Here is a 27065-nt window from a genome sequence, read left to right on the forward strand (position 1 = left end):
GCCTCAGTGTGAGCTTCAGCATCCACACATGGGACAGAATCAGAAGCTTCAGTTTCAACTTGAGCATCCAGACATGGGACATTATTAGACTTAGATGCAGAAATTGTAAGCCACTCATGGCTATTCTCTTCTACACCATCATTCTCCCCCTGAAGAGGAGAGCCATCAATGGAAAAATAGGATAAATCCTCATGAAAGGTGACATCCATAGTAACAAACATCTTGCGAGTAGGCGGGTGATAACAACGGTAGCCTTTCTGATGGGAAGCATAACCCACAAAAAGACATTTGATGGCACATGGGTCGAGTTTACTTCGCTGATGAGGAAGTACATGAACATAGGCAACACACCCAAACACCTTTGGAGGAAGGTTAGTGACAGGAGGCATGGTCTTCATTTTAGCTTGAAGAACCTGAAGCGGGGTTTGAAATCCAAGTACACTGGAAGGCACTCGATTTATCACATATATAGCAGACTGCAATGCTTCCCCCCATAGATACTTGGGAACATTGTGATGAATCAGAAAGGCTCGGGTAACCTCCAAGAGTTGGCGATTGCGACGCTCAGCAACACCATTTTGTTGTGGAGTGTAGGGACATGATGTTTGATGAATCATTCCTTGGGAGATAAAGAATTCAGCAAGATCACGATTAACATATTCACTGCCATTGTCAGAACGCAACACTTTGATAGTGGTAGCAAATTGAGTTTGAACCATCGTACAGAATTCCTTAACAATACGACTCACATCGCTCTTGTGTTTGAGCAAATAAATCCAGGTGATACGTGTGCAGTCGTCAATAAAAGTCACAAACCATCGCATACCACCACATGTAGTAGTTTGAGAAGGACCCCAAACATCAGAATGGACCAAAGTAAATGGCATCAATGCCTTGTTATCGCTCGAGGAAAAAGTAGTGCGATGACTTTTGGCGAAAATACAAGTCTCACATGTAGAGCATTTAAACTCTTTATTACAAGAAGCAAACAAAGAAGGTAAAAGGTGCTTTAAATATCCAAATGATGGGTGTCCTAACCGTCGATGCCACAACCAAATCATCTTCTCATTCTCCAGAACTTGCTTATTAGCTTGATGTGCAACAATGTCTGAATTTGAACCATGAAAGTACCATAAATCCCCTCTCCTAAAACCACGACCCACCTCCTCCTGAGTGTGAAGATCCTGAAAATAACAATGTTGTGGGAAAAAATGGGAAGAATACTCTGCTGTAAGTTTGGACACAGATAATAGATCCTTATCTAATGTAGGAACAAGAAGGACATTAGTTAAGGTCATGGAAGGGGTAATTTTAACAGTGCCAATGCCAGTGACAACATTTGTTTCTCCAGTAGCAGTTTTCATGATATATTTTGAACATGTGGAAGTAAAGGTAGTGAATTTCCTAGGATTATTAGTCATATGATCAGTCGCTCCAGTATCAACTACCCATGCACTATCACAAGCAGAAGTAGAAGTACATAAAGCATAACTAAATTTACCTTGCTTGGCCTCCTTAGTGGTTACATCACCTGATTCATCCCCAGTGGTTTGAGTGGTGACATGAGCAGCACTGCTTCTATGTTTCTGGGCAATCAAATCATCAGCCCATGCAGGTCGTCCATGAAGTTTCCAACACTTATCAATAGTATGGTTTTTACCACAATAAGTACATTTGTGCTCATCTTTAGTAGGAGATGATCCATTGTGCTTGACAGAGGACTGTAACGGTGCAGAGGATCTCTCAATGACTGGTTTTGAAGCAAAGGCTGGTTTAGGAGGGTGTGCAAAAGAAGTACGATCACGATCTGGTCCTTGGAATCCCTTGCGTGCAGCCATGGCACTTCCACTAGTCTTCTCTTCACTCCACATGGTTTTTAGTCGGACATCTTCTTCACAAATCATAGCATAAGTTTCTAAGACATCAGGAAGAGGATCAGAGCGGAGCACATATGCACGGGCTGCATCAAGATGTGAATCCAGCCCTGCCACGAAGATATATACACGGAAATTTGTGACAGTTACCAAATGAGTGCAGAGATCAATTTCATTCTTGATTTGAGGTGGATTGATAGAATCAAGTTCTTGCCAAATGATTTGCAATTCCTCATAATAAGCCTCCAGGGTGCGTCCTGCTTGCACGGTGTTGACAGATCTCTTGGTCAACTCATAAATCTTTGAGGAGTTATTACCCACAGAATAAGTTTTCTCTACAGCATTCCAGATTGCTTTGGCAGTAGCAAGACGATCGAACAGAGCATGGACATGTTTTTCCATGGCATTGAGAAGCCATGTTTGAACAGTACAATTTTCTTCTTCCCAATCTTCATAGGCATCAACATCTTCCTGTTTAGGAGCTTTCTTGGTACCAGTAATATAGCCGAGCTTCTTCTTGCTGGCTATGGTCATGCGAGCAGCATGAGCCCAGGAATCATAATTGACTCTTCCAGTCAATTTCTCAGGAGCAATTTGGAAGTTTTCAAATTTATCACCAGCCATAGGTAAATGAATAAAGAATATTATTCAAAAAACTTTGGTTTGAAAAGGGAGACAAGGTTGTCTCGGATGGGAAATAGAAAGATAAAAAATTATGGGAAAAGGAGAAAAAGGTTAATATAGTTTATGGGAAAGAGAAAAGTAAAGAATGATGGGCATGTGGGAATGTGGAAAAGATAAAATAAGATAATATAAAGTTATGGGAATGTAGAAAAAAGAGACGGAGAGAAAGAGTTTGGTAAAGAGAAGAGGATTGGATCAGTTAGACGGTAGCAGCAAGCTATAGAGCAGTTCTGGCAGTGGGTAGTGGGAGAGTTTAGATATGCAGTGGGCAGTTGGATAGTTTAGATATTCAGTTGGCAGTGGTAATCTTTTCTGGGTCTGGATATGAGTAATAGCAGCGGAAAACAAAATGGTATGGAAAGCTAGGATAGATCAGTTCAGGTCTCAAGAGCTTAACGCTCTGATACCATGTCAAATGCAGAGTAGTTTTATTTCAATATTCCTCCAAATGGGGAGGTCAATATATATACACATTACAAAGTGAAAGTGCTCCATAAAAGTATGGAGATAAAGATAAGCTAGTTGTCTAAATCATTCCTAACACATGCTAACTGTCTGCCATAAAACAATATTCTCTAAACAAGCTAACGTGCCCACACGTGTTGACCATACAACCATATTTTCCAACTCATGCCAACATCCCCTAGTAGCCACCCACCACTCTCATTCCGCAGCCTCAGGATTCTATTTTTTTGCCTCCTTTGCACAGTAGTCAAGTGGAAAAATTTCGTATTTTGATCCCCGGCTTTAAGCCATTGGATCCTAGCCCTTTGACTCCAATAAATTTCCTCTTTTTTCCAGACAGACTCCAAAGCAGATTTGATTTGCTCCTGTTTTTGTCTTGCCACAGTGCTATCTTTGCTTCTTTGGAGGTCCTCCAAATCATTCATCAAGTCTTCGATGATTTTCCGGTTGTTGACATTCTTCTCTTTACACCAACTCAAGATATCTCCTTTGCATTTCCTTAATTTCCATGCCCATTGGTTAACAAAAGGACCTCTATTCCTTATGTTCAGGCTATTTTTGATTACCTCCACACAAGAGTTGTCATTTAGCCAGTTTGCTTCAAGTCTGAAAATTCTGCGCCCTTTGGATAGAACCGGGTTGTTATCAAGAGTTATAGGGCAATGGTCTGAACCAATTCTTAAACCATGGGTGACACACACTATTTTTTTTTTTGTTTTTTGTTTTTAAACAAAGGGGATCTGACAGCCCAAAACAAACTATTAGCACAAATTTGGGCTTCTATGAATCGGTCATGGCAAATCGATCACGGTCAGGGAGTAGCAGCCAATGATGGCGAGGAGGTTCAATTTGAGGGAGTAGCAAGTGTGTGGACGGAGGAGATAGTCGGGTATGTATTCTACACAAATTTTAATTATTAATTTTCATTTGCGTTATAAATGTTTAATTCTTTATTTTATTTTTTTCCAAAAATCTGAAACTGAAACAGCACATAAAAACACTTGATAATATGATGTAAAGCTCAAATAATATGAATTAATAAACTCTTATGGTGTTTTTGAGTTTTTGATCGATCTGTTTGTACTCTTTGGATTGTGATTCTTTTATATTTGCATACATCAGTGCTATGCTATATCGTATTGCGATTGATTTTTGATTTGTTGATAAAAGATGCATTTTAAATTAAATACCCTAGGTCTTTTTTTTCTTTTCTGGGCACACATTCTAAAACAGTTTTAATTTCTTTTTTTCTTTTTTACAAATGAAAAATAAATTTGAAAAATCCTTTCAAATCCTTATTTTGAGGTTTTATTTCATTATATTTTCAGGAGCTGCTACAAATTGGTTGTGGTACGTCAAGGGCATAAAGACGAAGTTATTGAAGTAAGCAAGTTTGGGATTGTGGCCTCTATAAAGGACAAGATTGAATGTTTACTAGGGATAAAAGTATCCCAGCAAGTCCTATTCTTCAATGGAGAATATCTTCATGAAGATTGGCGTATAATTCAGAGCATTGAAGGGATTGCATCCAACTCACGCATCCAGCTCTTTGTGTTACTGTTTGGGGCTGTTGAAAATTCACCCGGGCACCTTTCAAAGACACGGGCAGCTAGACTCTTGGAATGTCGGTCGGGCTGGGCTCTTGTAGAGTGGCCGCCGAGATTTGAAGAGATGGAGCGGCTGGGTTTTGTTGGAATGCGACCGGGGTTAGGAACTGAAAAATATGGCCGGGCTTAGAGTTTGTTACGGCCGGGACAGCTGGAGCGATCTTGGAAAATCTCCGCCGGATTTTCGAATGGAAGTTGCGGCTGGGGTTTTGTTCGAATGGGGCAGAGTCACGGCTGAATATTGTAATATGGAGCTCAAAGGTGGCTGGAGCGATCTATGCTGGGCAAGGTTGCGGCCGGGTATCGTTCGAGATGAGGCCGGGCGTAGTTCGAATTGCAGCTGGGCTTGAAAGTGGCTGGGGCTATGACATTTGTGTGGGCACGGCCAAAACTATTGGGATAAATATGCGGCCGAGTCTTTGGGTTGAAGTTTTGGAACCTTGGCGGTCGAGAATTGGAATACGGATTGAAGGAGTATTGCGGCTGGATATGTGGTTGAAGGGTTTGCAGGGCAAAAATCTAATTGCCTTTCATATATATATATATATATATATATATATATATGTAGATGAGTATGAGGGATATTGTGGCTGGAGCCTTTAGGTGGTCTTGCGAATATGGGGCTGAAAGGTTTTTAGATTTTTAGCCACCCTTGCATTACTCTAAGTTTATATATATTATATATAATAAACGAATATAAATATGCGGCCGAGTCTTGCTAGATGGCAGCTGGGATATTTAGTTTGTTTGCAAGCTGGGCCGAAAAGGGTTTTGAGTTGGTAGTTTGATTGACTTATTATATACACATATATTGATATATGCATGAAATCAAATGAGTGGGCTTGTGAGAATACGGTGGCTGGGCTCTTTGAATTGAAACTTCATTGCCCTATTATATATATATATATATATATATATATATATATATATATATATATATGAATTTAATTTAATGTGGCCGGAGTCTTTGGAGCCCTTACAGATTGGTGGCTTATTTATACAACATATATATATGAATGAGTAAGAATGGGCAGCCGGGCTGAGAGTGTTGGCCCTTCTTGTATTGTTTCACATTTATATAATATATGTAATAAAATTATAATAAAATCATACGCCCAAGTTTAAGCCACCGATTCAAGCCCAGAATTTTTGGAGGATTATGTGCACGTGACAGAGGCTTCACAAGGAAAGAAATCAAAGAGTTTGATAATAACTCCGAATATTCCAAAGCAAGAAAGAATCAAGCATGTCAGAATATTTCAAGTAAGTGCAATCCCACGGATTTAGGGGAGCTTCGAAAGGAAAGATTTTCATAAAGAGTTGACCTTTGGCCATTCAATGGCCAGCCCATGGGCTGACGAGTGCCCTATATAAACCTTGTTTGACGAAGGCAGAAGACACAACATCAAACAGACAAACCTATCTTTCGTCTCGTACTTTTCTTTTCCTAGACTTAGGATTTTATTTTTCAAGCACCTAGTATAGTGAGTTCTTCATTTTTCTAGTGTAAGTTTATATTTCTTGTCATTTAAATTCAAGTTTATTTCTATTCCTTTACATTTCATTGTTATCGCACTTCAATTAAGTTTAATTTCAAGTTCATTTTACTTTATTGTTCTTATCGCTTTCATTTTGTTCTTGCTTTATTTATTGCTTTGATTCATTTTATCGCACTTTAATTCTCATCTTTACGTTATTTATCTTTCGCACTTTACTTTACGCATTTGTCTTTAAATTATATTTAAGTTTAAGCACCTTTACTTTACGAAATTATTCTTCGTTTCATTACATTTCACCTTCAATCTTCATCTCCAACCCACTCCACATCATTTGGTCGCTCACATAAAGCCTTGATCCCGAGGTAGTGAAAGAACCTAGGCCGTGAGGAGGTTCCTTGCTCGGCCGAACAATCGTTTGATTAAAGTCAAATCTCGGACGCAACACATTCATCTACTCACATTCCATTCAAGCCCAAATTCGGGGCTTGGTGGTAGCACGCCCCGCACTCAAAAAAGAAGAAGGACCAAAAACTCCTTCAATCGGCCTACCCGGCCGAAAAGAGGGAAAGAGTTACAACCATCGGCCGTGATCCCGACATCATCCCTCTATTGAACCGTGTCACAAGTCTTCACCTCTTTTAGTATTGTACTATAAAAATCGTTGTACTATAAAAATCGTTAACAGTGAAAGTTCTTGTGATTTCCTGGTCATGTGTGAAGGATGGGTTGAATGGGAGTGATTCTTAAACGCCTTTGGTGTGAACCGAAGTCGGATGGGAATCGTGAACTTTTCAAATTTCTATTGGAGTGATTCCAATATACCTTGGTGCGAGACGCCAGAGATCGGATCTCTCTTTTCTCTCTGTACAAGCTTTGCTTGAGTGTGAGCATTGAGCAAGAGTGAAACGGATGTAGGTCAGGGAAGAGAGGGGGTGAGAACAAGAGAGTGGGTCGGGGAAGAGCGGAGAAGGTGGCTGTGAGAGAGGAAGAGAAGGGTTGCTGGGCTACGAGTTTTTTATTTTTGGTTTTAAAAATGTAAAAGTTAAATTATTTTAAAGAATAGGTGGGTATGTTTTTTCCTTAAGTTTTTTGAAGTTATTTTACAAAGGGGTAAATTTGTCTCTAAAACATTAAAGATAAGGTGGGTGGGGAAATAGGACAGGGGGTGAAAATAACAACACTCTCTTTTAGATGGTGTAACAATTATGAGTTGTTTTTTATGGTCAATAATGGATCTTGTTTTGGTATATGATGAATGATTTTAAATTTAGAAATGATGAACAAGAATGACCAATAAATTAGGAGGAACTTGTAAGGAAATTAACCGTTATATTATCAACTTCAACTTTACATACAACAACTAGGAAAAGCAGCGCCCAATATACAAACAAACCACGTTTTGCTCCAACCAAATCCACCTTGGAGAAATCTCCACCGTTAAAAACTAGTTTCTCACAATTCAACGGACCAGTGTTCTACAAGCCAAGCCTCCTCAGCGTCCCTCTATAAAACCCATCTTCTCTCAATAAACCCATCCCTGGCTTCTTCATTTGCCTCTTAAACCCCCCTAAAGCCTCATAACTCTCTCTCTCTCTCTCTCTCTCTCTCTCTCTCTCTCTCTCTCTCTAATGGGTCGATTCAGTAATGTTGTTTTGGTGCTAATGGCTTCCCTTTTGCTGGCCTCAACAACGGAAAAATCCCATGCATCATCACCTGCCAAGTCACATGCGCCTTCTCAATCTAGCGCTCCATCTAAGGCTTCACCTTCCCCTTCTCCATCGAGTGCTCCACCAAAGGCTGCTCCTACTACGCCCGAAGCTGACTCTCCGCCTTCTCCTCCCTCATCTTCCCTTGTTAGCTCTGCGGAGATTTCTCCTTCTTCGAGTTCTGGTTCGTCTTTTGAGTTTCCTACATCTGCTCCTAACTTGGCCGTTTCGAAAAAGTTCGCCTGGTCGACTGAATTTACTCTGCAAACTTGGTTAAATAAATACTTTGGGAGCGGAGAAAGGATCCACTAGTGTAATGGTTTGGAGTAATTACTCCCCAGAAACTTATTGAGTTCGAGTCTAAGCATCTATGTAGTGTGTGTGTGTTTAATATGTTATCGCCTCTCTAAATGGTTCAACAAAAAACTTTGGGGGGTTTACTTATCCATTTTTAATTATCTATTTGAATATTACTTCTATTTATTCATTTATAGAGAAATAGATAGCGACTTTATTCCCCCAATTATTACTTGAATATAGTGGACAGATTTACCATTTGAAGAATTATGATTCTAATTAACGGCTAATGGTTGAGATTATTCTTAATTAAAAAGTTGGGTGATGGTTTCTCAATCATGGATCAGATTTTTTTTTTTTTTTTCAAGAAGTATTTCAAAGAGGGCCCTCATCCTCCGAACTGAGAATGAGAGGGAAGATTGTTTTTTGTTACCAACTATGAAAGAATTTTGAAATACAATAGGAATGCTATAATTTTTTCGTTTTGTTTATAAAATGCATAACAATAGATGACAGTTAAATACCAATAACATCATTTACAATCTTTACTAACTCCCATGGTTCCATTTTATTCCATTCAATTGGATTGTTCATTCCAACAATCAAACTATTAATTACATAGATCTTGAGCCTCTACATTTAGGTCTTGTACATTTATCCACATTTGGCACAATCCAAACCATTCTAATAATCTAATTGTGTATTTACCCACTTACATACTTGAAATGATAGAAGTTATGAATCAAAGAAATGAGAATTTACAAATGGGTATGAGATCAACCTCCGCTAATTAGGCTTGAGCACAGATTGGTTCAGTAGAGGGCTCTTTAGTTAACAACCAAAGTCTTCAATAGACCAATTTCTCTTATGTTAACCAACCATTAGAATCTTTAATCATTCAGATCGGTTAATTACTTGTTCGGTTCGAATTAGTTCGATACGCTAGTAGTACTGTTCAACAAAAAACCTACTAATTATGTAATCCAAATTAGGCCAAAATGGATTAAAAACAAGTATTCCAAATTCAAAAAAGAAAAACCTTGAGAATAAAAACATTTATTACTAATGCTAGTTGAAAAACTCCAAATGAGCATTTTAAAAAAAGCCCAATAGACAAATATATGTCAGCCCAAAATATGGGAGGACGGTGGAATTCAAGCACGTGGACTAAGATCCTAGGATGAAGGTCTTTATAAAGGAAAATACAGTGGGGGTTTCCTTAAGAAACCAATGTGTGGGATTCATAGCAGTCCAACATGAGGCTTCAAAGAACTTATTAACATCATCTTGAATAACATATCGCTACAAGATGCTTTCATGTTTCTTTTTCTGTCAAGATATGATTCTTTTTCTTTTTCTTTTTCTTTTTACATTCTCAATTTTATTGTTGGAAGTTTGAAATTTTGAAATTGTGATTGTTGTTGTGTTTGGTTTCAGTCTAGACACAATATGTTGACATGTGTATATTAGATTTAATTAATAAAATAATTATAAATATCGGATTGGTACGGATTTCCGTCGAGTTAGAGAGAATATTACCTAGCATTTTAATCAAACATTTCGGTACGGCTCGAATCGAAATAATAAAAAATAATAATAATTATTATTTAACCAAACAAACCAAACCAAACTATCGGTATTGCTAATGATCAATCTAATAATTTTCATGTATTGAATTACGTATTGCAATGTGAAACACGTACTTTTTTTCTTTCTTTTGTGTTAGTAAACACACGGAAATCATGAATCGAAATAATTTCAATACTCATGTGTTAACAAACACATAAGAAGTTAGGAATCACAAATACTTGTAATACACATTCCAAGTATATAAGCATACAATATTTGCACAGAGAACTATTATTAATACTCCAAATAAGTAATTTTGCACTCCTCTATGGGCCAGTTTGGCATTGCTGTGCTGTGAAAATAATCGTTGTCAGATTTGCTGTGAGAGAAATCAGTTGTGAGAGAAAGTAGTTTGGCATTTGGTAAACTTTTTGTTAAAAGTGTTGTTGGTACTAATTCTCGCATAATCAAAAAATAATTCCCGCATAATCATTAAACTCAGTGCCTTTTCGAAACTGATTCCTGCATAATCAGAAAATGAAAGCACCTCATTAGCTGCTTTCCCTTATAGCTTTCTCTCACAGCAATTTTTAACAACAAGTGATTTTCTCATAGTTTACCAAACGGGTAGGGCTTCCCAAAATTTTTAAAAAATCACTTATTACCCCAAATAAGCAATGCCAAACTGGCACTATATATAATTTCTCTCTTATGTTTTTGGTTGCGATGACTTTTTTAAAGTACAAATACCGAATAAATAAAACACACAAGACGGCGCGCGCAACACCTGATGGATGGCGGCGACGACCAAAATACATTCCTCCTCTTTGAAACATTAATCCAAAAAAACATTAATCAAGAAACAAATCGAATCGAATAAATCGAATAATTGTAACACCTCATGCATGGCGGCGACCATAAGACACAGAAAAAACACCTGTCTACCGACCAGCCGTTGTAAACGTACCTTTACATCCAATAGCCAGTAAACACCAGCCAACACAACAACCGCGTCCTAGCCAAAAATCGGTAACAAGGTTTCTAACCTAGTCCAACTGTACCTAATATTTCCTTCCATACCAATCTGCGCCGTCCAAGCCTCATCAAATCCGCGTCAAACACATTTCTCCAAATCTAACGGTGATCTACAATTTGCGAAACTCTCATCAGCCTCCCCGTATAAAGGGCCCTCTCCGGTCTCTCCTTAAACCAATCCTTCGCTTCTCAATCTGCCTCCTAAAACCAACAATTTTCTGTCTTCATTTTCTCTTTTAACTCTCTCTCTCTCTCTCTCTCTCTAATGGCTCGATCAAGCGCTGTCGTTTTGGTGCTTATGGCTGCCCTTTTGGTGGCCTCAACAAGGGCACAATCCCCTGCATCTTCACCAGCCAAGTCCCCTGCCTCTGCCCCTTCTCCTTTGAGCACTCCACCTGCTGCCTCTCCTTCTCCTTTGGGCACTCCACCCTCAGCTGCTCCTTCAACAGCTCCCGTCGCAGACTCTCCACCTTCTCCCCCATCGTCTTCCCCTAAATCTCCCGCCACCTCTCCCTCTACTTCGGTGTCGGGATCGCCCTCGGAAGCTCCTGCTCCCAACGGCTCCGTTTTGAACAGGTTCTCCATCGCCGGATCGGTGGCCGTTGGGGTTTTCGCTGCCGCATTGCTTGTGTAAACAGGGAATCTCAGACTATAAGGCCATGAGAACAGAGGGGTTCTATGAATTTTTTAATCATTTGTTTTATTGTTTTTAATTTCCCATTTAATTCAATCATTCATTTTGTATTTATTGATATATATATATATATAGAGACACATTATTCTGTCATTTGATTGGGTATGGTCATGTGAATTGCAATCAAATTTTTTTTCTTTCTAGATTAAAAAATATCTAATTATGTGTTCACAAATATATTTTTAGGTGGCAACATATTCTAAACTACGTGGAGGTATTAACCAAAAAAGCATTCTAAACTACTTTGATATATGTGGTGGGTTGGATATTAGTGAGACCTTTGAAGAATTGTTGCAAAGGTCAAAAAGCAAAAGTCAATTAGACAATCAAAAATGTCTCTCACACTAAAGTATACTATATATGTTTTCCCGAAAGAAACTGCGTATGAACCTCTCGATACTTTTTTCTGCATAAAAGTATTCTAAATCATGTTTACTTTTTTCTACTTTTTGTTTTTGTTTTTGTTTTTTCTCACAATGAAATTGAGATGCAAGAACTTGAAAAACTAACTGGCTGTGACATTTTTCTCCGCCCAAATGTTAGTTTCTTTTTTCCTACTTTTGATGGTTGTATTTGTGAATTTATTATTGGGTCATATTAAAATAGGCCCTTATAATTTAATAGGTACAATACTCAGAGAAAAAATGTGATGGCTTTAATATACCTATAATATACCCCTAATTGGTAAATTACAAGTTATATTATTGCATAATGAATTCCGAGCCTCTACATTTAGAAACAGCGCATTTTGCTAAATCTAGACCGCTGTTATAATCTTACGCCTTAGAACATGACACATAATCAAGGTTTTTTTCTTCTTCTCTAAACAAACATCGAGGTTTTTTATTTTTGTTTTTAAACAAAGGGGATCTAACAGCCCAAAACAAACTATCCGCACAAATTTGGGCTTCTATGAATCGCTCTTGGCAAATCTTTTTCTGGCACGATGACAAAGTCAGGACCTAGCTATTATCCCAAACTAAACTGGATATCCGAAAGGGCAAGTGAGGGACTACTATAGTACTATCCCAAGCCGCCAAACTGATATAAAAAAGGGCAAGTCAGGACCTACTATATCCCAAAAAACAAACTTGGATATCAAAAAGGGCAAGTCAGGAGCTACTATTCCAAAACAGTAAGGAAAAAGAAGAAACAGATAGCGATTTACTTGATCACGTACAGAGCAATTATATATATAGCCTTCTCTCTACCCCCATTGTGTTCCAGGTTTAAGATAGTGCATGCATACATCAAGCTTCTTGATAATCTTCTCCATTTTCGCTTCTTTTTCCTTGTTGCTTCTTTGTCTTTCTTAGTTCATATTCATAGTTTGTGATTTTATGTACAATGGATGAACAAGGAGGAGCACCAAGACATTTACCTGGACAAGAATCACCATCATATTACAACAACCTTCAGTATGAAGCTGCAGTCACTACAGCTATTTACTATGGTAGAATGGTTCTTGGGGGTCCGGTAGCAGTCAATGATGGTAACGACGTTAGCGATCACAATCACGGTCAGGGAGTAGCAGCCAATGATGGCGAGGAAGTTCAATTTGAGGAAGTAGCAAAGGTATGGACGGAGGAGATAGTCGGGTATGTATCCTACACAAATTTTAATTATTATTTTTCATTTGTGTTATAAATGTTTAATTCTTTATATTTTTTTCCAAAAATCTGAAACTGAAACAGCACATAAAAACACTTGATTATGGTGTTTTTGAGTTTTTGATCGACCTGTTTGTACTCTTTGGATTGTGATTCTTTTATATTGCATACATCAGTGCTTTATGGTATCGCAATTGATTTTTGTTTTGTTGATAAAAGATGCATGCATAATACCCTAGGTCTATTTTTTCTTTTCTGGTTGTACACATTCTAAAACAGTTCTTAATTGCTCTTTTTCTTTTTTAATAAATGAAAAATAAATTTAAAAAATCCTTTCAAATCCTTATTTTTGAGGTTTTATTTCATTATATTTTCAGGAACTGCTACAAATTGGTTGTGGTACGTCAAGGGCATAAAGACGAAGTGATTGAAGTAAGCAAGTTTGGGATTGTGGCCTCTATAAAGGACAAGATTGAATGTTTACTTGGGATAAGAGTATCCCAGCAAGTCCTATTCTTCAACGGAGAATATCTTCATGAAGATTGGCGTATAATTCAGAGCATTGAAGGGATTGCACCCAACTCACGCATCCAGCTCTTTGTGTTAGAACCATCGGCCGTGATCCCCACATCAGCCCCTTCAGCACCTCCAACTAGATATTCTCTACGACCGCGGCCTCGGCGCTAAACCAATTCGCTTCCATTTGGGCAAAAATTTGTGTTATATGGGATAAACACGGGCCTTTATGTTACCTTTAAGTTTAGGTTATGCGAGAGATAGAAGTTATAATAATTTATGCGAGAGATAGATTAAGTTATAATTTATGTGAGGGATAAATTTGGCTCGATATGAATATTATTTTGGTAGATTCACTAGGGGCCCAAATTATAAAAAAATACCATATATGAAATGAACTTTAGAAACACATCCAAAGCCCATTTACAACATAACAAAGAGGCTTTTAACTTCTTACAAATTACAAAACTGCCATCAATTTCTTAAAACAAGCCAAATCCCAAAACCTCATAAAAATACCCAAAACACTCAATAGTGCATCAAAGTAATTTAATAATCAAAATTAAATTCAGTAAGGCTAGTTGTTATTTTTTGGGTTTGTTTATAGAAATTAAATGGTGTATGATTTATTTATATTATTAGTGCTAAGAATGGGTATATGACTAAATATCTCTATTATTTACATGCTACGTGGTAAGAAATCAAAAGATTGTTTTTTTTTCTGAAAAAGTACTGATTTTCTATGGTCACCAAAGTTCAAGTATCCTCTTTTCTTTCGTAATAAAATGAAAACAAGAGGATACATAGAAAACTACTCACTGTCCTGAAAAGAATTCTCATACTAAAACTAGTTTAATTTATACCATGCCCGCAGTACATATATAATTCGATATGAAAAATACATTCAACATTTACAGTTGAATGTATTTTTCAGCAGCAAAGAAGTTTACCCTACGTAGGTTCCAGGAAGGGAACCAGGCCCCTTAAAAATGCATCAAATAATATTAAAACTTTCACCAACGTCTTAGTAGTGGTACCAGGCTATGCAAAAAAACACTTGCCTGCTCTCTCCATCTCTCTCCTCACGTGCTAATCGTGAGTATCATTCTGTGCTGTGGAGAGAAATGCGAAATTGAAATGAAGATTCAAGATGTTTGCCTGCTGTTGCTCAGCTTAATATATATTATGTTGAACATGGCAATATCCGCCTTTTAAGTTTTAATTATTCCAATTTTAAAAGGACTTTGGTTAAGATACTATTACAAAAAATGAATAGATTATTATAAATAAACCCAATCCTAGACATGTATTTATAAAAAAACCCACACATTATTTAAACATAGAAACACACCCAAAATCAACCCTAAAGTCAACAATTATATATTTTTTGGGTGTGTTTATAAATGGATTTTGAGTGTGTGTAATGATGAGTTTTGGGTGTGTTTATAAAGTGTTTTGGGTGTTGGGTTTTTTTATAATTTCAGCCCCCATTTTGGGTGTTTTAGTGAAACTCCCAAAAATGAAATAGACGACGGGAATCCACCGTCGTGTATCATGTTTTACAACTGACGAGAAATCGACCGCCGTCTTTTAACACATGAATTAACGACGGCAAATAACCGACGTGGTTAATATATTACACGTCATAAAAAACACTAAAACCGACGTCGATTTCATACATAAAAGCATAAAAAGACAACTTTCGACTATATTAGACGACGGTTTTAGTAAAACACAGACGTTTAAATAATGTTAAATGTCAAAAACAACTACAAACCCGATGTAAATATTTTTATCAACGTCTCTAAATAAAACAAAACCAACGTGTAAAACGTAGAAACCGTCGTGGTTAATAAATACTATGTTCACTAAATAAAAAAACTGACGTCTAAAACATATAACATGATAAATTAGACGTCACTTTTGTCAAAATAAGTGACTTCTTAAATATTTAACATGGCGTATATTTACTTGAACTGACGTAAAAAAAAAACATAACCACGACCCTTTAGGTCACCACAGACGTTGAAAATTATTTTGATGGCTTGAACATAGAAACAAACGACGTGAATTTAACATTACACGACGGTTAATTAAAATACCTGTCATGTTTAATCCATTTACTACGGCCTAGGAATCACATTTTAGGACGTTGTTAGTAGTTTACAACGTCGGTGGTTGTAGACTTTGACGTGGTTGGCATTTTAAAAGTCTCTTTTGTGAGCCACTTAGACGTGTGTAATCTCTGAGACATCATTGCTTTTATCCTAACCGTCGTTAAAAAGTAACGAAACGCCTTGAGTTATGGATTTGACGTCGGTTATTGTAAAATAAAGGTCGTGGTTATAATTTACTATGTCCCAAGAATTCAATTATTCGATGTTGTTATATGATTACATGTCGATTAATTAAAATACATGTCATGTTTAATCCATTTACTACGGCCTAGGAGTCACATTTTAGGACGTTGTTAGTGTTTTACAACGTCGGTGGTTGTAGACTTTGACGTGGTTGGCATTTTAAAAGTCTCTTTTGTGAGCCACTTAGACGTGTGTAATCTCTGAGACGTCATTGCTTTTATCCTAACCGTCGTTAAAAAGTAACGAAACGCCTTGAGTTATGGATTTGACGTCGGTTATTGTAAAATGAAGGTCGTGGTTACACTTTACTATGTCCCAAGAATTCAATTATTCGACGTTGTTATATGCTTACTACGTCGGTTATTTATTTATTCCATGACGTGGCTAGTCTGTGTTAAGTCTCTTTTATAACCTTTTTTTACGTGTGTATTCTCCGAGACGTCAATTGTTTAATTATAACTGACGTGCAACAATGTTTTTATGACGTTAATCATCAATTGACTATATTCGTAAATTCGTCGGTTTGAACTCTGCTGTCGTGTTATACATTATTGTTCGTCGTTGATTAATTTATTTACCGTCGTTGTTTTAAATATTTATTAACTGTTTTGAAATGAATTTTAATTAACCGACATGTTTTCTTTTTCAAATGGCGGGTTTTATTTCATTTTTGCGTTGTCATTCCACGTCAGTTGTGAAAACCCGACGTTGGTTGTTTTGTAGACGTCTCTTTTTGCGATTTTTGTAACTTGACCGTCGTATTTTCAGCTTTAACCGATTATTTTTGATTTTTGATTTGTCGTGCCCAAAGCTTGCAGAATGAAAATGTTATCGGAATTAAAATGATATACAGAGCAATGAATTAATGTCATACAATTAACTGCATAACTAATGTCATACATTACAACAATCAATCAATCCATATATCTTCACACCCATCTCTAATATTCTCACTCCCAAACTCACCCACTAGGTCATCAAATGTGTCAACATTTGGTATCCCTCTAGTAAATGGCTCGCACTCAATTCTAATATCACCTAGCACATCATCACCAATAACATCATTATATTCTCTATTAGGCATTGATAACACTACCGAGCAACCACGATGCATTGGGTCGTCAACATAAAATACTTGTTTGACTTGAGAAGCCATAACAAATTGGTCATTCCTATGTCCAATTTTACTAAGATCTACAAGGGTAAATCCAAGTTCGTCGACTACAAGGCCCGAAGTGTTATCTATCCAATCACACCTCAAGACTGGGATTCTAAACTTTTGGTAGTCGAGATCCCAAATTTCTTGAATAACCCCATAAAAACCCATATTGGAGACAATATGGTTTTTATCCTTGTCACTAGCAACTTGCATAGTATGTTCAAGTAAATAAACTCCACTATTTTGGACAGTTCGCATATCATCTAGTGCCTTGGTGTTAAATTTGACACCATTAATAAGATAGATCCTATATGATGGCACTGCCATGCTTGGACCAGCTGCTAACCACCTCAAATTTTCAGATATGCCATTATTGTCTTCCCCATTAAATTCACTTTGAACCTGCAAATTAAACATATATCTTAGTTCAATCTAACATATATATAGAAAGAAAGAAAATTAAAATAAGTTCAATATGTCATTCAATAACATATATATCTTAAAGCGTAGCCATTGAATGAAAGTGCTATTGTGCTTATCTTGTAGCCACTTTGTTCTCTTTCTAAATTTCGGATAAGTGGTCTTGATGTGGATCATATGTTCCCTACAATTGACACGAAAAAAACACGCATTACGGTCCCTTGTATATAAGATAAACATAAGGAGTAATAATATTTAAAATGGCTACATATGAAAAATTAAACTCATACGTACTCGATATAAGGTAGGACTTCCTCCGTATTCTCCAAGACATATAGATGTGCCTGGTTGAACAAGTCCATATCAACTAAGCTCACTGTGCAACCTGATAATGGCTTTGAAACTCCCGTATTCTGGCTTGAAGGCACTCCAACTGTACTAACATCAGATAAATGCTCGGTACAAAACTCTACAGCTTCTTCAGCTATATACCGCTCAGCAATGCAACCTTCGGGACGAGTACGATTCTGAACATACCCCTTTAGCACTTTCATATATCTTTCAAACGGATACATCCATCTAAAATATACTGGCCCACATAGACGAACTTCTCTGACAAGATGTACTACTAGATGAACCATGATATCAAAGAATGAAGGGGGAAAGTACTTCTCAAGCAAACACAAAGTAACTACTACATCTTCTTCCAACTTATCTAGCTTGGAAACATCTACCGTCATATAGCATTGAAGAAGAAGCACAATCGAGTTATTGCATACCTTGCAGGCTTCTCCAAAACAGAACGAATTGCCACAGGGAGCAATTGTTGCATCAAAGTATGACAATCATGAGATTTAAGGCCAAGAAGTCTTGAATCTTTTAAGGATACAAGATTTTTTATATTTGAAGAATAACCTTCAGGAACCTTCATACCATAAAAAGAATTGCAAACCGCTCTCTTCTCTGCTCTTGACAAATTCCAAGGCCCTGGAGGCAAGCGAGTACGTCTTTCTCCATACTCGGGTTGCAAATCAATTTTTACCCCCATGTTCAATAAGTCTAACCGAGCAGCAATCCCATCTTTACACTACTACAAAAAGGGCAAAAGACGACCAGAAAAAGACGACGGTAGAACAAAAAACCGTCGTTGTTTTTAAAAAGACGACGGTAATAAAAAACCGTCGTGGATAAGTGACTTAAACAACTTAAAAATGGAGATACTGTTGAGAATTTTTTTTATAACGACGCACACAAATAAAAAAGAGTCGTCTTATTAAAAAGCTTTTCTTCAGAGTTAAAATCTGGCCAAAAAACAACGACAGCAGGTATGACAAGCGTCGTCTTTTAAAAATCAAGTGTTTTTTTTTTGGTAAAGACATGGTTGTTTTGAAAGAACTGTCGTCTATTATAAGTAAAGACGACGGTTTTTTTATAAAACGGGTCGTCTATTATTAAGTAAAGACAACCCTTTTTATATGAAAAGGGTCGTCTATTATGAAGAAAAGACGACCCTTTTTATATAAAAAGGGTCGTCTATTATATGTAAAGACGATGGTTTTTTTATAAAAGGGTCGTCTATTATTAAGTAAAGACGACGGTTTTTTTATAAAAAGGATCGTCTTTACTTCAACATAGACGACCCTTTTTATATAAAAAGGGTCGTCTATTAAAGACGACGATTTTTTTATAAAAGGGGTCGTCTATTATGAAGTAAAGACGACGGTTTTTTTATAAAAAAGGTCGTCTATTATTAAGTAAAGACGACGGTTTTTTTTATAAAAATGGTCGTCTTTACTTCGTCATAGACGACCCGTTTTATATAAAAAGGGTCATCTATTATATTTAAAGACGACGGTTTTTTTATAAAAAGGGTCGTCTATTATGAAGTAAAGATGACGGTTTTTTTAAAAAAGGGTCGTCTATTATGAAGTAAAGATGACAGTTTTTTTTAAAAAAAGGGTCGTCTATTATGAAGTAAAGATGACGGTTTTTAAAAAAAAGGGTCGTCTATTATATGAAAAGATGACGGTTTGTTTTTAAAAAGGGTCGTCTATTGTGAAGTAAAGATGACGGTTTTTTAAAAACAAGATTTAACGGTTATTTCAACTCTGATTTTGATGATTTTTTACAGCTACACTCCTTGACCCTATATGAATACAATGATTGCATTTGATCGTCAATTTAAAATATTTACACTAGTGGATACCACAAAATCTTATGTTATATTTAATGAAAGTATAAATAAACTCTTAATTGTTAGTGAATATATTGTTTTGATGGCATACGCATTCTACGAAACTAGTTTCAACGATCCAACCGTCAAATTTGTTTGTTTACACTTCGAGATCATATATGCCAAATATCGGAAAAAAATAAATAAATCAGAGATCAAGTAACGGGACAAAACATTTCGACGGTTATAAACGAAAAATCAAGATTTAACGGTTATTTCAACTCTGATTTTGATGATTTTTTACAGCTACACTCCTTGACCCTATATGAATACAATGATTGCATTCGATCGTCAATTTAAAATATTTTCACTAGTGGATACCACAAAATCTTATGTTATATTTAATGAAAGTATAAATAAACTCTTAATTGTTAGTGAATATATTGTTTTGATGGCATACGCATTATACGAAACTAGTTTCAACGATCCAACCATCAAACCTGTTTGTCTACAAATCGAGATCATATATGCCAAAAATCGGAAAAAAAAATAAATCAGAGATCAAGTAACGGGACAAAACATTTTGACGGTTATAAACGAAAAATCAAGATTTAACGGTTATTTCAACTCTGATTTTGATGATTTTTTACAGCTACACTCCTTGACCCTATATGAATACAATGACTGCATTCGATCGTCAATTTAAAATATTTACACTAGTGGATACCACAAAATCTTATGTTATATTTAATAAAAGTATAAATAAACTCTTGATTGTTAGTGAATATATTGTTTTGATGGCATACGCATTCTACGAAACTAGTTTCAACGATCCAACCGTCAAATTTGTTTGTTTACACTTCGAGATCATATACGCCAAAAATCGGAAAAAATAAACATTCAGAGATTAAGTAATAGGACAAAACTTTTCGACGGTTATAAACGAAAATTCAAGATTTAACGGTTATTTCAACTCTGATTTTGATGATTTTTTACAGCTACACTCCTTGACCCTATATGAATACAATGAACCAATTCGATAGTCAATTTAAAATATTTACACTACTGGATACCACAAAATCTTATGTTATATTTAATAAAAGTATAAATAAACTCTTAATTGTTAGTGAATATATTGTTTTGATGGCATACGCATTCTACGAAACTAATTTCAACGATCCAACCATCAAACTTGTTTGTTTACACATTGAGATCATATACGCGAAAAATCGGAAAAAAATAAATAAATCAGAGATCAAGTAACGGGACAAAACATTTTGACGGTTATAAACGAAAAATCAAGATTTAACGGTTATTTTAACTCCGATTTTGATGATTTTTTACAGCTACACTCCTTGACCCTATATGAATACAATGACTCAATTTGATCTTCAATTTAAAATATTTACACTAGTGGATACCACAAAATCTTATGTTGTATTTAATGAAAGTATAAATAAAAAAGGGTCGTCTATTGTGAAGTAAAGATGACGGTTTTTTTAAAAAAAGGGTCGTCTATTATGAAGTAAAGATGACGCTTTTTAAAAAAAAGGGTCGTCTATTGTGAAGTAAAGATGACGGTTTTTTTAAAAAAGGGTCGTCTATTATGAAGTAAAGACGACCCTTTTTATATGAAAATGGTCGTCTATTATGAAGTAAAGACGACCCTTTTTATATAAAAAGAGTCGTCTATTATATATAAAGACGACTCTTTTTATATGAAAATGGTCGTCTATTATGAAGTAAAGACGACCCTTTTTATATAAAAAGGGTCGTCTATTATGAAGTAAAGACGACCCTTTTATATGAAAAGGGTCGTCTATTATATGTTAAGATGACAGTTTTTTTTTTAAAGCGTCGTCTTTTAAAACACGCTAAAAAATGGCCGCTTAAGTGAATTCGCGCTCGACAAATTTTCAAATTTTCACCCATCTTTGAAAACCTTATCTTTCATTAACAAGCGTCGTCTTTTAAAACACGCTAAAAAAAACCGTCGTCTTTACATATAATAGACGACGGTTTTTATATGAAAAGGGTCGTCTTTACTTCATAATAGACGACCATTTTCATATAAAAAGGGTCGTCTTTACATATAATAGACGACGGTTTTTATATAAAAAGGGTCGTCTTTACTTCATAATAGACGACCATTTTCATATAAAAGGGTCGTCTTTACTTTATAATAGACGACGGTTTTGAGTAAAAGCATCGTCTTTAGAAATAATAGACGACGGGGATTTACCGTCGTGGTTTTATGCATCAAAAGATGTCGCTCAATTTCACGACGGTTGAAAAACCGAATACATGACGGTGGATTACCGTCGTCTATTTCGATTTTTGTAGTAGTGTTATTTTTTCCAGGGATCTCTAGTAATGTACCAATGATACTATCGCAAACATTCTTCTCAATGTGCATAACATCTAGGGCATGCCTCACTGGAAGGTATTTCCAACCCCAAACAATCGAATATTCCCACATTTAACACATGGACAACGAATCTCAGTTGTATTTCCAAGATTTTCTGACGCAAAATTCAAAAATCCTTCCACCCCTAACTCATATGCCTTCGATCTTCTATCCGCATGCATCCATGACTTATCCATCTCACACTCTATAAAATTCATATAAATATATATATATATATATATATATATATATTAATGGGGAAAGACCAGTAATGAAACAGTACCTCATTCAAATAGCAGAGAACAAAATGAAAATTAAATATAAAACATGGACAAGACGACGGTTTGAACAAAATAATCGTCATTTAATATAAATTCAGACGACGGCATCTATAGTCACCGTCGTCATTAAGATACCCAAACCCAGAAATTTGAACGGGGTTCTAGTAGCCTAAAGACGACGTTTAATGGAGAAATAGTCGTCTTTAGGCTACCAGTTGCAGCTTAAAACTCAGACGACGGGAATAAATGAACAACCGACGTATAATAAACATTTGGACGACGGTTTGATCCGTCAACCGTCGTCGTAGTTAAAAAAAAAAAACAGCTTAAATCTCCCATCCCCATTCCTTTTCCAAGAACCTATGGCCAAACAAACATAAAAGAACCCAAACAGAGAGCAATTATTACAAGAATGCAAACACCAAAACATAAAAGAACCCTAATATAGCTACCAATTAAGAACCCATAGCTACCAACGAAAACATTTATGGATTTAAGAAGAGATTAGGGTTAAAGGGACTAGGGTTGTACTTACATGGATATTGAGAGAGAGCTGCGAGAATATAACAACTGCTTGAGAGAGAGCTTGGAGAATCTACGTACCCAATGCTTTGAGAGAGAGCTGAGAGAATATAACAAAAGCTTGAGAGAGAGCTGAGAGAATTAGGGTTAAAGGGACTAGAGTTGTACTTACATGGATATTGAGAGAGAGCTGGGAGAACATAACAACTACTTGAGAGAGAGCGAAAACTTTCAGACAAATTTATGTTGAAGAGAGAGAATGAACTATTTGAGGGTTAAAGGAAAATTCTGAAAATTTTAGGTCGCGGTCAAAAATTTTAAAGTACCGCGTTTCTCAACGACGACGGTCGTTTTTAAGTGGTACTAAGACCGAAGTTGTAAACATAACGAACGTCGCTATTTAATAACCGACGTCGTAAACCGAATTCAATTAGTCTTCGTTTATGTAGTTGACCAAAAACAGCGGGAGAAAACCGGCGTCGTTTCAAAAAACCCTAAACCCTAAATTTTACAATAATTTAAAAAAAAATACACAAGTATGAGAAAAATGAACCAAAAATTGCTATGGACTCCTTACAACAATGCCTTCTACAATAGTTGGCTAAAATATGGATTTCATAATTTTGAATTTATGAGCACCAATGGATCACATAAACTTTAGGGTTATGTTATGTAAAGTATAAGGAGTACCATGCTTTGTCTCTAAATTTGTTTGAATTTTGTTATCATTTGAACTTTGAAAGCTAAAATTACATTTTCAGGCCATATTTCAATGCTTGGCAGTTTTCAGTTTAATTTTTGGATTTAGTTTTGAATTTAATATGGAATTAAATAAAATATAAAAGTCATTAAAAATTAAATGAAAAATGACCTATCCGACGTTGTATGCTTTTACAACGACGTTAAACATCACAAACTGACGTCATAACATTATTAGACGTCGAAACTAATAGAAAACGACGCCTTTTTTTGGATAACCGACATGGATTATCTTATTACCACGTCATTTTAGTGTATATAACCGACGTTGTTTAAATATACAAAGGCGTATGTTTAAGAATATCCACCTTTGTATATTATTAAGACGTCGATAAGGTTATACTAACCGACGTAGTATATAAGTACAAAATTCATTTATACAAGATGAATTAATTATAAACCGTCGTTTTTATGACTATTACATGTCGTTTTTAAGAATTGCCGTCGATGTTATATTTCCAGTTACATTAAGACGACCATTGTGTACACGTATGAGACGTGTAAATTAGAATCAGACGTCGGTGTTTGGTAACTAAACAAGTTTTAAAACAAAATTTAATTTTTTTGATGTTGGTTCGCTTGATTACAACAAAATATTTATGTACATTTTAAATAAACTAAAATAAACCTAAACATTGTTCATAAATATTTATGTACATCAATTATCCTTCAGTAATAAGTTGTTCACGAATTCTGCCCATTCATGCCTAACTTCGTCAATATCCTCTTGTTTATACTGAACTTTATCTTTTTTCTTCTCAAACTGCAAAATAAACCAAAAAACCGACGTGTTATAAAGATACAAACGACGGTTTTAAACAAAAATATGACGTAGTAAAATAACGAAAGTATATCTAAAATTTTGCGTTTTACCTTCTTCTCGAAATTTAGGTCTGGATCATGAATTATATCTCTCATGAATCGCATCATGTAATAGCCACACTCTACACTTGTTGGTTGTTCAGGAGTGCCGTGTAGATTTTTCCAAATGGCCTGCTGTTTACGTGAACTTTTGTTTATATGAATGTTAAACATTTTAATTGACCTGTTATACAAGAAAACAAAGGGTGTTAATGACAAAACAAAAAAATTTAAATACAAATAGTAACCGTCGTGGTAAATCAGTCAAAACGACGGAGTTTTTTAAAAAAAAGACGTGACATTTTGTTTCAAACGGTGGTAAAAACTTACCATCGTTGTATAACATTATCACGTCGGTAAGAGTAAAACGTCGTATAACAAAAAATTGAGCAGAAAAAATTAAAACGTTCTTAAATAAAACCCAAACGACGTGGTAGTATGATTGAAACGACGTTTTTAAGAAAATACGGACGTAATAAATTATTTAACACGTCGGTAATAACGTACCGTCGTTATATGTTCATTATAACGTCGGTATTATTAAAAATCGTCGTATATTTAAATACTTTAAAGGAAAAAAAATCTTAGATTAGAAGAAATCAACTTACTTATTCACTATATTTTTCATGTCATCGTCAACCATGCGTTTTGGCAGTGAATTCATGTAATAGGCTGTCTCCGTTGCTGGTCACACAATTACCATCACCCAATGACCCCTGCACATAATGATTCATATAGATTAAATAGTACTACAAAGAAAAATATTACAAGCTTAGAAAAATACTTTAAATGGTACTAACCCTGGATTATAAGGGACCAAGAAAAATTGATTCCCATATTCTGTGTTGAGGCCGTTTGACAGGTTTTTGATTCTGTCTGATATTGATCTAGATTGAGAGCTCACTAGCCCAGGGTCCACGAGGCCAACAAGGTTTACCATATTTGCCATTTTTAAATAGTCAAATAGGAACCTAAATATATGAAAGTCAATTAAATGAGATTTTAATTTAAAAGAAAGGGAAATGTAAAACAAAATGGGATTTTAATTTACCTCATGTATACTGATAACATTGTGGTTCCAATCTCAACCATGGAACCAAACTGCAAAATATCTTCAGGTAAGAGGAAGGTATCATGCTCAAAGCCAAACACTTCCTTGGGCATGTGAACTGTCACAGCCTCCTTAGTAGGCAACAACTTGGTCTGGACGTGTTGGCATAAGGCTAACAGAGGAGATGGCATGTCTAGCTTTGAGAGATCCTGTTACAAGAAATAAATAAAGAAATATAAGTTAGTTTGTGTGTGAACTAAAATAAACGACTCTAACTAAACCCAAAAAACAGACGTGGTATATAATATAAACGATAGTTTCTAGTAAATACTGACGGAGGAAAGGTTATACACGTCGGTAAATAAATAACCGTCATTGTGTGGAATTTATAACGTCGCTATACTATAGAAAAGTCGTCTAATTAAAATGTAGTTAATGAAATCATGAAATAGACGACGGTTTATAAAAGAGTTAGACGACGGCAGAAAACACAGTCGTTATTTTTAATGTCCAATAATTTGCAAAACAAGTAAAAGCGTCGCGGTATTTAACTAAAAACGACCCGCGCGTCTTGTAAGAAAAAGACGTATAAACCGTCGTTATTTTAAATTTTAACGTCGGATATTAAAAGGAGCGACGTCTATTTAAAATTTAAAAGGCAGAAATAGAAAATAGCAGAGATTTTACCGTGTCCTCTGTCTGTTTTCCAGCAGTATCAGCTTCAGGCTTCTGATCCTCTAATTCCAAAGCTAGGGGTTTGAGACCAGTGGCCCCAGAGCAGCTTGCCTTATCAGACATTGGATTTTTTGGGCTTTGATCTTGAGGGGGTAAAGTAATTGGAGGAATTGGGGTTTTGAGCATCTGGCTGGGATCAAAATTAGGAACTAGTTGACGGAAATATGCCAACATAGCCTCCCTCTCTGCTCTGACTGCTTCCATTATAGTTTCCCTTGACTTCGCCTCAATCCTCAAGGTCTCTTCTCTGACTGCCTCCCTCACACTTTCCTTCAATTTGTCACCAAATTTCACTCTCTGCTGTTTCGGCAAATTGAAGAACTGAGTTGGGGTAACGCCAGCACCAACTCCTTTGACTCTCCCACCATGCTCGGGGGTTCCCAAAGCAAGAGTCAAGACATCATTGGTCCCGGAGACAGTCAGAGTGCCTTCGGAGACTTGCTTTTGCAAATCATCCTAAAAGAGAGAAAGAGAGATTGTTAGAAACTGAGCAGGGTGTAAAACAGATAAATATACCGACGTTGTAAATTATAAACAACGACGGTTTTCTTAAATTACGGACGTAGTATTAATTTAAAACGTCTATATTTAAATACCGTCGTTGTTTATAATTTACAACGTCGGTATATAAAAATCCGTCGTATATTCTAAATAAAACATATTTAAACATAAATCAAAACCACAAATTTCATAAATCAAAACCATAAATCCGTCGTATTTAAAGTAAGACGACGGACTATTGAACAAACAGACGTAGAACTTAATTTCATATGGCTGCACA

The 27065-nt window shown here is 35.9% G+C and overlaps 2 protein-coding genes across 2 annotated transcripts; one reads left to right on the forward strand and one right to left on the reverse strand.

The window, feature by feature from the left end:
- Positions 1 to 1146: 1146 nt before the first annotated feature.
- Positions 1147 to 2498, reverse strand: LOC110771550 (uncharacterized). Its single transcript, XM_088245786.1, has 2 exons — positions 1502 to 2498; positions 1147 to 1184 (listed from the first exon to the last, which is right to left on the reverse strand). Exons 1-2 carry the CDS (start codon positions 2496 to 2498, stop codon positions 1147 to 1149), a joined length of 1035 nt encoding a protein of 344 aa, XP_088101912.1.
- An 8404-nt stretch (positions 2499 to 10902) lies between these two features.
- Positions 10903 to 11523, forward strand: LOC110754407 (uncharacterized). Its single transcript, XM_021955467.2, has one exon. It carries the CDS (start codon positions 11002 to 11004, stop codon positions 11368 to 11370), a length of 369 nt encoding a protein of 122 aa, XP_021811159.1. The 5' UTR covers positions 10903 to 11001; the 3' UTR covers positions 11371 to 11523.
- The last annotated feature ends 15542 nt before the right edge of the window (positions 11524 to 27065 follow it).

Source organism: Prunus avium, chromosome 8, assembly GCF_965620075.1.
Source record: "Prunus avium chromosome 8, drPruAviu1.hap1.1, whole genome shotgun sequence".
Lineage (NCBI taxonomy): Eukaryota > Viridiplantae > Streptophyta > Magnoliopsida > Rosales > Rosaceae > Prunus > Prunus avium.

Excerpts from the sequence above, each read along its gene's own strand:
- LOC110771550 (XM_088245786.1), bottom strand. The coding sequence starts at position 2,498 with ATGGCTGGTGATAAATTTGAAAACTTCCAAATTGCTCCTGAGAAATTG. Across the intron at positions 1,185-1,501 it reads CACTAAGGAGGCCAAGCAAG|GATCTTCACACTCAGGAGGA; the intron begins GTAAATTTAGTT and ends TGTTATTTTCAG.
- LOC110754407 (XM_021955467.2), top strand. The coding sequence starts at position 11,002 with ATGGCTCGATCAAGCGCTGTCGTTTTGGTGCTTATGGCTGCCCTTTTG.